At 45.6% G+C, this 14004-nt stretch overlaps 1 protein-coding gene across 1 annotated transcript; it reads right to left on the reverse strand.

The window, feature by feature from the left end:
* Positions 1 to 476: 476 nt before the first annotated feature.
* Positions 477 to 11214, reverse strand: LOC115007957 (elongation factor 1-alpha 1-like). Its single transcript, XM_029431139.1, is given in 5 exon segments — positions 477 to 919; positions 3624 to 3774; positions 10631 to 10725; positions 10728 to 10932; positions 11044 to 11214. Coding segments are annotated over 5 exon segments (1065 nt in total).
* Between the last annotated feature and the right edge of the window lie 2790 nt (positions 11215 to 14004).

Genomic DNA, 14004 nt, shown 5'->3' on the forward strand with positions numbered 1-14004 from the left:
AAGTCAAGCAAAGTGCGATGCAGGAAGATTCCAGGTACCAGACAGAGTTTCTGAAGCTTGTTTCTCTAAGGTGCAAACAGGAAACATGCAAGCAGCTAGCATATCACTTTTAAAGCTAGGACACAGAGCACTACTTTAACAAAGAACATGTTTTCCTTATTACTGGTGCTAACAGCTAAGATCAGTTAGCAGCTTATTTCTAAGTACAACAGCAAACAACCGTAAAAGAGATGTAATGTTACAGTTTGTAAGAGTTACAAAGAGCTGTAATGTTACAGTTTGTAAGAGTTACAAAGAGCTGTAATGTTACAGTTTGTAAGAGTTACAAAGAGCTGTAATGCAAATGTGTTGTTTTAGCACAAAGTGATGGACAATAAAACCTACATGTGTACTGTGTTCATCACAAACAGTGCGGTAGTTTTTTTTTTTCCAACTCCTGCTTTTGCGATGCATTGTGATAATAGACCAAACGCTGACTATGGTGTGCAGAAGCTGCACGGTGCTAGTGTGTCTTCGGCCATGGTGAGCGTTTGGGGCAGCAGCCCAGAACAACATTCATTTGACCTTCTGCGCCTTCTGTGCTGACTTGGTGACCTTACCTTTGCTGGTGGATTTCTTTTCCACGCCCTTAATGACTCCCACTGCCACAGTCTGACGCATGCCTGAGCCGTGAAGCTGGCTGCCTCCTGTGGCGGGTCGTTCCTGCTGTCTCCAGCCATGTTGCCACGGCGAATATCCTTGACAGACACATTCTTGACGTTAAAGCCCACATTGTCACCAGGCAGCGCCTCGTTCAGGGCCTCGTGGTGCATCTCCACAGACTTGACCTCAATGGTCACGTTGACAGGGGCAAAGGTCACCACCATGGCAGGTTTCAGGACTCCTGTCTCTACTCGGCCCACTGGTACGGTCCCAATGCCTGGGAGAGAGGAAGATCAGCAATATGATAAATCTGTCTTAACAACTGCATGAATTAAATTGATACTTCGAGCTTTGTTACGACCCGGCTCGGCAAGGGAAAAGGGAGTAACATATAACCAGATGTTTTATGGTAAATAAAGTATATTTATTGATGTAATATGGACAATTGGCAATCAATTGCTTTTAAAGACACAAATAGAACAAAAGGAGGGCTCTTGAGAGCAACGAGAACACGAGAGCAATGAGGCGTCAAAGCCAAACTAACAAAAAAAAAAACCCAACCTAAACAATTCTAAAACTGGATTAATACAAAATACATAACAAGGCATAAATAGCACCTAATGTGCTTAACAAATACAGTATATCTCAAAAGTGAGTACACCCTTTAGATTTTTGCAAATATTCTGTTATATCCTTTCAGGGGATAACATTATCCTACTGAAACTTTGATATAACTTAAAGTAGTCAGTGTGCTGCTTGAATAACAGTATAGATTTATTGTCCTTTGAAAATTACTCAGTACACAGCTGTTAATGTCTAAACAGCTGGCAACAAAAGTGAGTACACCCCATAGTGAACATGTCCTAATTGTGCCCAATGATGTTGTTTTCCCGCCCTGGTGTCATGTGACTCGTTAGTGTTACAAGGATTCAGGTGTAAATGATAAGCAGGGCTGTTAAATTTGGTGTTTTGGGCACAATTCTCTCTGAATGCTGGACAACATGGCACCTCATGGCAAGGAACTCTCTGAGCGCCTGAAAAAAAGGATTATTGCAGCTTCACAAAGATGGCCTTGGCTATAAGAAGATTGCCAACACCATGAAAATGAGTTGCAGCACAGTGGCTAAGATCATACAGCGGTTTTCCAGGACAGGTTCCACTCGGAACAGGCCTCGCCAGGGTCGACCAAAGAAGTTGAGTCCACGTGCTCAGCGTCATATCCAGAGGTTGGTTTCCAAAAATAGACGTGCGAGTGCTTCCAGCATTGCTGCAGAGGTTGCAGAAGTGGGATGTCAGCCTGTCAGTGCCCAGACCATACGCCGCACACTGCATCAAATCGGTTTGTATGGCCGTCGCCCCAGACAGAAGCCCCTTCTGAAACCGATGCATAAGAAAGCCCGCAAACAGTTTGCTGAAGACAATGAATCCAAGAACATGAGTTACTGGAACCATGTCCTGTGGTCTGATGAGACCAAAATAAACCTGTTTGGGTCAGATGGTGTCCGGCGTGTGTGGCGGCACCCTGGTGAGGAGTACCAAGACAAATGTGTTTTGCCTACAGTCAAGCATGGTGGTGGCAGCATCATGGTCTGGGGCTGCATGAGTGCTGCCGGCACTGGGGAGCTGCATTTCATTGAGGGACACATGAATTCCAATATATACTGTGACATCCTGCAGCAGAGCATGATCCCCTCTCTTCGGAAACTGGGCCGTAGGGCAGTTTTCCAACATGATAATGACCCTAAACACACCTCCAAGATGACAACGGCCTTGCTGAAGAAGCTGAAGGTTAAGGTGATGGACTGGCCAAGTATGTCTCCAGACCTAAACCCAATTGAGCACATGTGGGGCATCCTCAAGAGGAAGGTGGAGGAGTGCAAGGTGTCCAACATCCGTGCGCTCCGTGATGTCGTCGTGGAGGAGTGGAAGAAGATTCCAGAAGCAACCTGTGCAGCTCTGGTGAATTCCATGCCCAGGAGGGTTAAAGCAGTGCTAGATAACAATGGTGGTCACACAAAATATTGACACTTTGGGCACAATTTAGACATGTTCACTATGGTGTGTACTCACTTTTGTTGCCAGCTGTTTAGACATTAACAGCTGTGTACTGAGTAATTTTCAAAGGACAATAAATCTATACTGTTATTCAAGCAGCACACTGACTACTTTAAGTTATATCAAAGTTTCAGTAGGATAATGTTATCCCCTGAAAGGATATAACAGAATATTTGCAAAAATCTAAAGGGTGTACTCACTTTTGAGATATACTGTATCTCTAAACAGCTTGTTCACCAAGCTGACGATCAAACTATCACAAACTAAAGAATGTGAACAGCTTGCACGAAATACGTAACATGTACCATGTTCAGTATACAATATACAACATTCAATCTACTGTGTGTACGAGTGCTACAGTCTCAGACCCAAACAGAAATGCATATGGCTGACAACCCCAGCAGCCCTGACTGTCAAGCTGGCCAGGCAGTTGTAGCTTCTGGTCTCTCCAGCGTCCCTTGGATTGGTGGACCGGAACAGGTACACGCAAATCACAACTCGGTCGTCATCAAGGTGGGAGGAGAGGTATCGTTGCAGCCAATCAAGGGGCGGGGGTCAAACATTCTAATCTGCATACATAATAGGGAAACAAGGTGCATGCAAGTACAAGTAATCCCCGCAGATAAATAAGGCCATGGCCGTAACAAGCTTCAATGATATGCATGAGCATTTCTATGAGATGGTGCTTTGAAAAAGAGACAGTTTCACTTTAGGACTTAAGAGCCAGTGGAAATAATTTCGAGGCCTAATTAAATTCTGCTCTTTTTGTTACAAGGTGATCTCATTCCCAAAAAACATTTGACATATATTCTGGTACCACTGACACTTTAGAAGAAGGTGATAATTGAATCACTTACATCTTTCAAGTTTGTTGTGCCAACTACAAATCGCACCCTGACAGATAACCACACCAACACAGCCCTCACCTCCAATCTTGTAGACGTCCTGCAGAGGCAGGTGGAGGGGCATGTCAGTGGGGCGGGTGGGAGGCTGGATGGCATCCAGAGCCTCCAGCAGTGTGGTGCCTGAGGCATTACCTTCTTTACGGTTGATCTTCCAGCTCTTGAACCAGGTCATCTGAGACATCAGAGACAGGAGCTCAGAGGTTTTCAACTATTTTTTGCACCAAAAGTGGTGTGTGTCCATTTATATTTAAAGCTTAAAGTGTGTTAATTAAGGTGCTATCAGACAATGAGCTTTGCCGCCGACAACATCGAGGTTTGGTGTTGAGAATTGCCGGCTGCAGGGTGCAACTGCACCAAGTAAGCTCCCAGCTACCTCTGATCCTACCAGCCTGTGCTGATCCACCTGGTATGTTATGGCCAAGGTATGTATATTTTGGTTTTGAACAATTATGAAAACATGAAAATCAAGATAAAACGATTATTGAGCCACATTCTGTTTTGCAATGATGGTTTCGTTTTGTGAATACAGCACACCCCTTTCCTTTACAGAGATGCGACCTGTGTATCAGGGGCATTTCCTCCATGGCTGTGCGCCGCAATCAGCTCTAGGTTTGCTTTGTAATACCAGGGGTGAAGGTAACTGAATGCTCGCTGCACCCTCACTTCATGCAGAGAGACGGGGCCCCCTGTTCCTGGCGGGACTGTCAACCAGTGGGATAATTTCGACAAATAGATCTTAAAATAGAGGAAATGGTGTAGCATGTTTTTCTGAAGGCCCTGTCACACATGCCCGTATGGCGGAAACGTATACGAAAAACAGCCCACAATTTCAAATACGTCCAACTTTTGATCGGATCGGATCCGGAACATGCACAGAGTCCTCCCTGTTGTTGGGTGGTAGTGTGTTCAGGTCACCTGAACACAGGTCCTGAAGCACATTCCCACCTTCCAAACCCAGGGAAACGTGCGTTACGCCTGATGTTGCCGACAGGTTTGGCAAACTGCTGCTGGGGTACGTAGGCTGAAGAGGAGGTGGAGGAGGCATGCACCGCTGATATTGCACAGGTTGAGACGGCTAATTGAAGTGCTGCTGCTGCTGCTGCAGAGCATACTCCGGTGTCTGGGAGGTCCATGCTGATGCTGGTTGGGGCTGGTGTCTCCACATGCATGGAGGTGGCTGGTAGGCGTCATATGGTGAATGCGAAGAGGTGTGCGATGCATACGAGGTGGATGGATGTGCCAAACCGCAACGCACATCTGGCACGACGGGTCCTCCCAGGCTGGGGCCAGCACTGGGCTCATCGTGTCGCTGTCTGCCTCCATCACCTCGGACAGGATGCGGTTCATGGCCAGTCTCACCGTCTTGTACCTCCACTTGGACATGGTCACGGTCACCAGGCTGTCACGCACGTAGTTGGCGAAGGCGGTACGCTGGGTGAGCGGCTGCTGGTGCTCCTGTCCTACCTGCAGGTCTCTGAGGGCTGCACCAGAGTCAGTGACGCTCTTTTGGAGGGATGATAGAAGGGCCTCTTCGGCATCCTGCGCCCGCTTGCTCATGGGCCCGCCAAGCGGCAGTTCCGCGCACGCAGCTTCAGCAGAGTCTAAGTCACCGGGATGTCCATCGATGGCAGCTTTGATCTGCAAAGACACAATAATACAAAAAATAAGCGATATGACGGAAGATTATATAGTCATTAAAAGAATGAGGTCACAGATATATGTCATTCTTAGGGCAGTACTTACACTTTTGCAGGGCTCACGCCTGTGTCGGACAACAGACGTCAGGAAGACGAACTTGTCCTTGATCCACCGCTCCCTCTCTGTCAGCTCAGCTGCCCCATCCCCACTCTTTTTCTTATGGAGACGGGTGTTCGTATCCCTCAGGGATTTGAACCAGACTAAAAGATGGAAATCTGATGGGAATACAAATGATTGATATTAGCGTAATGCAGTGGTGTGCCGTGGGACTGTGAAACAATTAGGCCTATAGCATTTAACTATACAAGGTTATGAATGATTTGTAATGTACTTCAGTGTTGTCCCTAGGTTTACTGCTGGGGGTGTTCAAGCCTTCAATACTATTAGTTAGGTTCAAATAATAGTGCACAACACAAGTAATACCATGATTGCTTCTTTTTCGGTCTTCGATCAGTTCATCACTTCCTCCCGATTCGCTTGCATTTAAATGCGACTCCTCCATCGCTCTGTGTGTACCTGGCCTGTACCACTACACCCGCCGTCTGCCCCCCTTCCTTCTTTCACATAATGGTATGATCCTAGTCTGTCCCCGCATGGTGTGCCCATCAAAATAAAGCCCCCTGCCCCTGCATGGACCGTTGCATAACAACAGTACTTTTTTATTATTGTACACTCTTCGTTCGGAGGGGGGGGCACAGGTTGATCCAGGCTCTGTGTTACAGGGGCACAGGCCCCTGTTAGCCCCTATCCAGAACCGGATTCTTTACGTTCTCTCCTCTACCTTCCTTCGCTGTGTCTGACTGTAGGTGTGTGTGTGTGTGCGGAGTTCTGCCCTTTGCGATGCAGCGCAGAGGAGTGAATGTAAATACGCAAAGCTGACACCGAAACGTGCACATATATTAATTAGTTAAATAACATAAGCATTTAGTGTATGTAATAACATAAGCACCTGTTCAATGTGACAAGTGAGTTGTGAATATAAAACAGAATAACAGTCTTGACAGGGAAACACTGTACATTCAGTACTTTGTCCTACACACTTATTTCACAGTAACAATAGGCCTTATATCCTCTCTGGGAACCATCACCTTATTGTGGTGAAGAGATTTGTGTGTCCCTATGAACCTGAGAGCTGTGTTGTCTGGAGCCTAGTGCTCCTGGTAGGGTCTCCCAAGGCAAATTGGTCTCAGGCGCGGGGCTAGACTAAGAATGGTTCAAAAACGACTTCATGAAAAAAAGGAAAAGGAAAGGAGAGACCCTGCCCAGAGGAAGCCCGGGGCCCCCGTCTGGAGCCAGGCCCAGAGGGAGAGCCCGACAGCGAACGCCTGGTGGCCGGGTTTGCCACGGAGCCCGGTCGGGCACAGCCCGAAGAAGCTACGTGGCGCCTCCCATCCATCCATCCTGTGGGCCCACCACTCATGGGAAAAACCGCTGGGGTCGGGTGCGCTGTCACACGTATGGCAGTGATGGTCAGGGACCTCGACGGACCAGACCCGGGCAGCAGAGGCTGGCTCTGGGGACGTGGAATGTCACCTCTCTGTGGGGGAAGGAGCCGGAACTAGTGCAGAGGTGGATCACTACCAGGTGTGAGGCGTTACATTGGAGTTTACCCCGGTGGACGAGAGGGTCGCCTCCCTTCGGGTTATGGGGGGGAAAACTCTGACTGTTGTTTGTGCCTATGCCCCAAACAGCAGTTCGGAGTATCCGGCCTTCTTGGAGACCCTGAATGGAGCCCTGCAGGGAGCTGCTCCTTTACGTTGAAAGGAGCCAGTTGAGGTGGTTCGGGCATCTAGTAAGGATGCCACCTGGGCGCCTCCCTAGGGAGGTGTTCCAGGCACGTCCAGCTGGGAGGAGACCCCGGGGAAGACCCAGGACTCGGTGGAGAGATTATATCTCCTCACTGGCCTGGGAACGCCTCAGGATCCCCCAGTCGGAGCTGGAGGATGTGGCCCGGAGAAGGGAAGATTGGGGTTCCTTACTGGAGCTGCTGCCTGCGCGACCCGATCCCGGATAAACGGTGGACGATGGATGGATGGATGGAATAGGCCTTATATGCTTCGGCCTACATATAACGGCAACAATCATTAAAGAAAGACACCTGTTAAAGCGAGCCCCGTTTTGGCCATTTGCGCATGGTGGGAAGTATTAGAGTGTGCCACATCAAAGGCTGTCCGCTAGTGTGAAGGAGAATAGCTAGCCAGGCTAAATAAATGTGTAATAGAGGGTAATATCGGATATAAACACAGGTGTGCCTTGAGATCCCGGCTTGGTCTTTGGTGTGCCTTGGCACAGAAAGTTTGAAGACCACTGGTCTAATGACATGTGTATATGTTAATGATAAACGTCAACACAACAATATTATCTTACCGGTTCTGCCCATGAGTGCAGCCTGGTCTTCCCACAGCTTGCCCTTCTTGTCCGCCCTCCTGTAGTCACTCCTCTTGCAGTACCAGATGATGGGATTCTCCCTGAGAAACTCCAGCATAATCTCCTCATGGTCAACGGACAATGAGAAGTCTGACTTCTTGGCCCTCTCCTCTTCCTCTTTGTCGCCTCCTGGAGCTGCACATAGGAGTTGGAGGCGACAGAAGACTCACGGGAGCCACAGGTGCTATCACAGGAAGGAGACGGAGACTCTTTGCGGCCTCTGGAGGAGGATGTTGATGGTGATGATGCAGCGGCCGGTGGAGATGATGGCCTGGTCCTCTTGCCCTTTCCTCTACCTCGGCCCCTGGGTGCTTTCTCGGCCACCTTTCCCGTTTTCACGGTCCTCTTAGGGTCGCATGTTGACTGCTTGGGTAATGTTGTTTCTGTGACGGGATCGGCGACATATTTATAGACACGGGTCACGTGATCGTTCGAAGGCCGCAGACGAAACACCGAACACGCCAGAAATATGGCCCTTTCATACGTCTAAATATGTTGCAGATACGACAGACATAATTTATGCATAGCTAACAATTAGGTTGTCCACCCGGTATCAATTCGTTGGCTGTTGGGTTCACGTCACGTATATCGATTTACGACTGCCGTACCTCGAACGTCTTTGATATGCTCGACACATGTTTACGGCTTCAGCGTTCAACACAGTACCCCAGCGTCAAAACGCCGTGTTCCTCACGAATACTACTTATGTCCAGCATACCCCTAATTTATATGGACGCACACCAGCGTAATGCCGATATTTCGTATGCGCCGGCATTCGTTTCCGCCATACGGACATGTGTGACTGGGCCTTAACTATTATCATAAGTGTTTATTTTTCCAGAATAGATAATCAAACTTTAAAGCTGATGTTGCTCACATACTGTTTCCCTTCATTGATGTGTCTGTTCTCTCAGAGACTGCCCCATAATATCAGGTCATGTATCGTTTCCCTCCCTATTGTTTGAAAAAGTTCAACCATCATAAACTCAGCAGCAAAGAGATGTGCACGTTCACAAGAGCGACAAGGCTGCAACTGTATTTACACTGAAGACAATGGAGGCGTAAGCAGCAACCGCTCACTGTCCGAAAGCACCTTTAGACTTGTCATACTAATTAAAGGGCCCAAAAGCAGAGGAAGTCTAAAATCACAATGAAGTTGCACCTTTTTTCATTTAAATATGTAACTCTCACTTAAGATATAACTTTAACATTTTGGGTTTATAGGTCATGTTTTCGATTTGGTTTGTTTGTCTGTTTGTCAGCAGAATTACAGAAAAATTACCGGCCTGATTTGAATTACATTACATTACAGTTCATTTATCTGACGATTTTGTACGTACAAAAAGTGCAAACAATCATGGAGATACAACTCCGAACACTAGTGATGTGTCCTTCCGTGTCGAGGCTTCGAAGCGTGTGTCGAGTAATCGTGGAAGATTTTTGTGAAGCGCATATCAAGGCTTGTGTTGATGACGTATGTGATGACGTTCGTAGCCTCGTGAACCTGCCGTACCTCGTGACTGATTCAGGAACTGGTTTGGCTGCGATTCGAAATATAAGGGGGAGCAAACCGATAATAATAATAGCCCCCTCATAATCAACACTTTATATAACCTTTGTGGGTTGTTGTTGTTGTTGTTGTTGTTGTAGTATGCATTGTTGCTGTTGGTATTGCGTTTGTATTGGATCATTATGGAGCCAGCCAACTAGCGAAACAATTGTTATGCACGCCAGCATCATCTTCCTTGTGAGCAAGTAAAGATACCAAATCTAAATCTGTTGCAAATATAATGTACATCCAACGTGTACATTACACATCCCTGGTGGCGTAGCTCATAGAGCAGGCGACCCACATTCAAATGCTTGCCGAAACAGACCTGCTGCTATTTGCTGCATGTCATTCCCCTTCTCTCTGTCCAATCTTAAACTGCACTATCATTTAAGGCGTACGCCCACATTTATTTCCAGGCACTCTCTTCTCAAACATCAATCTTTATTTTTAAATAGAACATTATATTCAGTCTTATATGTGTGCATCAAAGCATTTTCATGGCAAAGATACTTTAAATCCACAGCAGCCTTGCACTTCGCCAGTTTTACATTTATTGTCCACTTGATGGTGCAGTAGAGCAAATGAAGCACCATGAAGCTTCGACCCATGTGCAAACCAATTGGATGGAAAGCTTCAATGCTTCATGAAGCTTCATCTCGCCATCACTACCGAACAGAAAGAATCTTGTAAGCTTGGTGGAAGGGCGTAGCATGGGCCAAGGAAGAACCCATTAAATACTGGAGCAGATCCGAATCATGAATGCACGCATTATTGTTCACTTTTGTTAAAGGTCTAATATATGACATTCAGAGTCAGGGTCAGGATTGCCTGTATACGGTTCTCACCTTTGACGTCACAAGCAAACATGGAGGTGGCTGAGTCCAAATGGCGCAAGCTAGCATTTCAGCCTATAAGGTGCTAACAAGGGCAACAGTGCTGAAAAAGCTAACAGTGTTAACCTGGGGAACTAGAGTGTGGGCTTCCGTGACAACACAGACCCACCACCGTTATTAGCTGTAACCACCGTATGAGCGCAGTGCAGCATTGTGGTAATTATCTAACCAGTGGGACATGAAGGAAGGGGCCGATGTTCCAAGCTCAGATTACAACACACACAGAGGGAGTGTGACTTTGTTCTCTGCTCAGCCATTACTCCACTACATCTTTACATAGCAAAAAGTTGTTTGCTGCTATATCAATGTTCTGAATGTCACGTAGAACCTTTAAGATTGTGAGATAGGGCATTTGGCATTGCAGGAGGTCTGCGCCCTCTGAGTGCCCTTCTAGTTCCAACGGTATCTGTAAATACTGTGAGCATATCATTATACTTTGGGTCTCACAGCAGACTCACATTAGGGCTGGGTTCCAGCATGTTGTCTCCGTTCCAGCCAGAGATGGGCACAAAGGCCACAGTGTCAGGGTTGTAGCCAATCTTCTTGATGTACTGACTTCCTTCACAATCTCGTCGTAGCACTTCTGGCTGTGGTTGGGCTCAGTGGAATCCATCTTGTTGATGCCCACAATCAGCTGTTTCACTCCAAGGGTGTAGGCAAGGAGAGCGTGCTCACGAGTCTGCCCGTTCTTTGAGATGCCAGCTTCAAACTCACCAACGTCTGCAGCAACGATCAGCACAGCACAGTCGGCTTGAAAGGGGTGAAGAGGGAGATATTGAGAAGTCTCTCAACAAAATTCAGACTAACCTCTCTCTGTCATACATTTTCTCATGTTCTACTCTTCTTCCCACTCTTCTTTTACCTGAGACATCCCAGTGATCATGTTCTTGATGAAGTCCCTGTGTCCTGGAGCATCAATGATGGTGACGTAGTACTTGCTGGTCTCAAACTTCCAAAGAGAGATGTCAATGGTGATGCCGCGCTCACGCTCTGCCTCCAGTTTGTCCAGAACCCAGGCATATTTGAAAGAGCCCTTTCCCATCTAGGGGACAATATAGACATGTATATTTTACTTAACATCATTTTAGTTTTAGCTTTAGCTTTGATAGATGCTTGTGTACCACCCAATGCAATCAGTCTCTAAGTAAACACCAACATTTTAATTCAGTCTACAGGACAATTCGACTATATTTACTTTTCTTAGTAATCCTTCTGAGTCACCACTGGATGATGGCATAGACTTTATAAAAGAAGTGGATGTAGACAGCGTGATGTCACCCTTTGGTTTGTGGACTATGGCTTTGGAGCCTCCAGTTTGGCATTTTGGACATCCTGGTTTTTGGCCGTCGCCCTCTTGGTTTTTTGGAACCAGAAATGATACGAGGGGATGATGCAGAGTACGACTGAATTGCTGAACAAGATATTTTTAGGCGACCAAAATGTTGTTTCATGAACTGAACACCTTTGCTGCATGTCATCCCCTCTCTCTCACCCTTTTCTAATCTTAAGGCACCTTGGGCAATAATTGAAAAATAAAGTTTTTTAAAATGAATTCTTATTCCTGTATGTAGCACTTATATTGGTTTGGCCTATTTGAAGCTATTGTTCTGTACTTTAATGATTGTACCTATTTGAAGCTAATGTACTTGCAAGATTCTTGCTGTCCGGAGTTGTATCCTCATTGTTTGCACTTATTGTGCGTCACTTTGGACAAAAGTGTCAGCTAAATGAACTGTAATATAATGTAAAGATGTACTATCATTAAAGGCACAAAAGCCCATAAAATAAATAAATAATAATAGTAATAAAATTGTAAGACAAGGACAACACAACTCTCAATCACAAGGTAGCCACGCCCTAATGCATACCTGTCAACCCTCCCGTTTTTCCCGGGATTATCCCGTATTTTTAACCTTTCAAAAATAAAAATAGGTCTAATTTAAAAAAGTGTACAGTGGTAAAGTGGCCTCCGGTAGAGCAGGTAGCAGTATTATGTTTAACTTTAGCTGAAAAACGTTATCCGGCAGTAAACACACAGAAGAAGAAAACAGAAACAATAACACAGAAGAAGACGAAAACATATGGATGAGAGTCACAGTGAACGGGAGATAGATGGAGACGCAATTGTACCTGCCAAAGAAGTTAAAACTTTATGCAAGTACCTGCCAAATGGGAGGAGACCTTCCCTTATTTAATAAAAAGCAGAGTCGGGCAAACTCGTGCTTTTTGTAAAGTGTGCATTCAGATGTTAGCTTTGCACACGTCGTTGTTCTGCAGCAAGAAAAATCGTCCAAGCACAAGCACGCCAAGAGGCACAAACACATACACTGTCAATGACTTCATGTGGGACAAGAACTGTTTCTGAGGCAGACCAAGTGACCAAAATTAAGGGAAAGATGTCAATGCTTTGCGCCAAAAAGAATGTAGCCTTCAGCTAGCCTTGGGGCAGGCAAAGTCGGCAACCTACGTTTACAGCATATGCTGTGCATTACTTGCATATGCTAGGGACTCCCACACTGAATAAAATGTATATATGCAATTAAAGTACATACATCTTATAAACATGTCTGTACAAGTAATACATACTTTAAATAAACATGTATTTCCTGAACCCGTCCCTTATGTGTTGACATTTACATTATATGGGGGCTGGGTGGCTCAGAGCTGTTGAAGTATGGGCGGAGTCCCTTATTTTGAAATTCCAATGTTGACAGGTATGCCTAATGCATACCCTACTTTATTGTCTATTTTACTCTAAATGGGACCATAATTTACAATATGAACATCATGCTCTAATAAAGAAACTTGAAACTAGCAAGAAGTAGGGTCATTTTCTCATAGACTTCTACACAACCGGACTTCTTATTGCTACCAGTGGAGTCGCCCCCTGCTGGATATTAGAGGGAATATCAGTTTAAGGCATAAAATATGAACAGTAATTATCTAATCAGCGTTAGATATTAAAGCTACTGTTACCAGAGGACATAGAAAGCTAAACTTAGTGTAAATTCAGAACAGGTAACTTGAAACGTCCATTGTACATACTGAATAACAACACAGTTATAAACCTGTGCAGAGAAGGTATTTATTGTGGAAAAAAGTCCTGTCAGGCAAACACTTCAGTCCCTACTGAGGATGTCCAGCATATCATAGGTACAGCAGGTATTTGTAGCCGCAGTGACCAAACTATAGCGGGAAAAGGTAAGTTTCTATTGATTTCATGGATGAGTCTCTGTTCAGTTTATCTTTGCAGTTTATTTTTTTTATTTTCTTCTTTTATAGCGTTAGTGTTCAACATAAATGTACAATGAAAGTGTATTTTTAAGTAGGCCTATGCATTAAAGGTTTGCACCAGAATTGTGTGCAACAAAGAGAAAAACATTTTAAATAGACCAACGGATAAATGCTTTGTACTCGACTTGCATACATTGGCCTTTTTGTGTAATTTGTTTGACCAAAGCTATCGTTAACGTTAAAGGGGACATACCATGCTCATTTTCAGGTTTTCTTTTGGGTTTCTAGAACATCTTCCTGAAGCTAAACGGTAGCAAAACTGAGGCCCTGCTCATCGGCTCCAAAAACACCCTCTCCAAAATCCTAACCACCCCACCCCCAAACATCATGATCGACGGCTTCCCTGTATCCTTCACCAGCCAAGTCAAAAGCCTTGGCGTCATCCTGGACAGCACCCTTTCGTTTGCACCCCACATAATCACCCGGACTGCCTTCTTCTATATCCGTAACATTTCCAGACTCCGCCCATCCCTGTCACAATCCAGCACTGAAATCCTGGTTAATGCATTTGTCACATCCCGGATTGACTACTGTAATG

The sequence above is a fragment of the Cottoperca gobio genome, chromosome 1, assembly GCF_900634415.1.
Source record: "Cottoperca gobio chromosome 1, fCotGob3.1, whole genome shotgun sequence".
Taxonomy (NCBI): domain Eukaryota; kingdom Metazoa; phylum Chordata; class Actinopteri; order Perciformes; family Bovichtidae; genus Cottoperca; species Cottoperca gobio.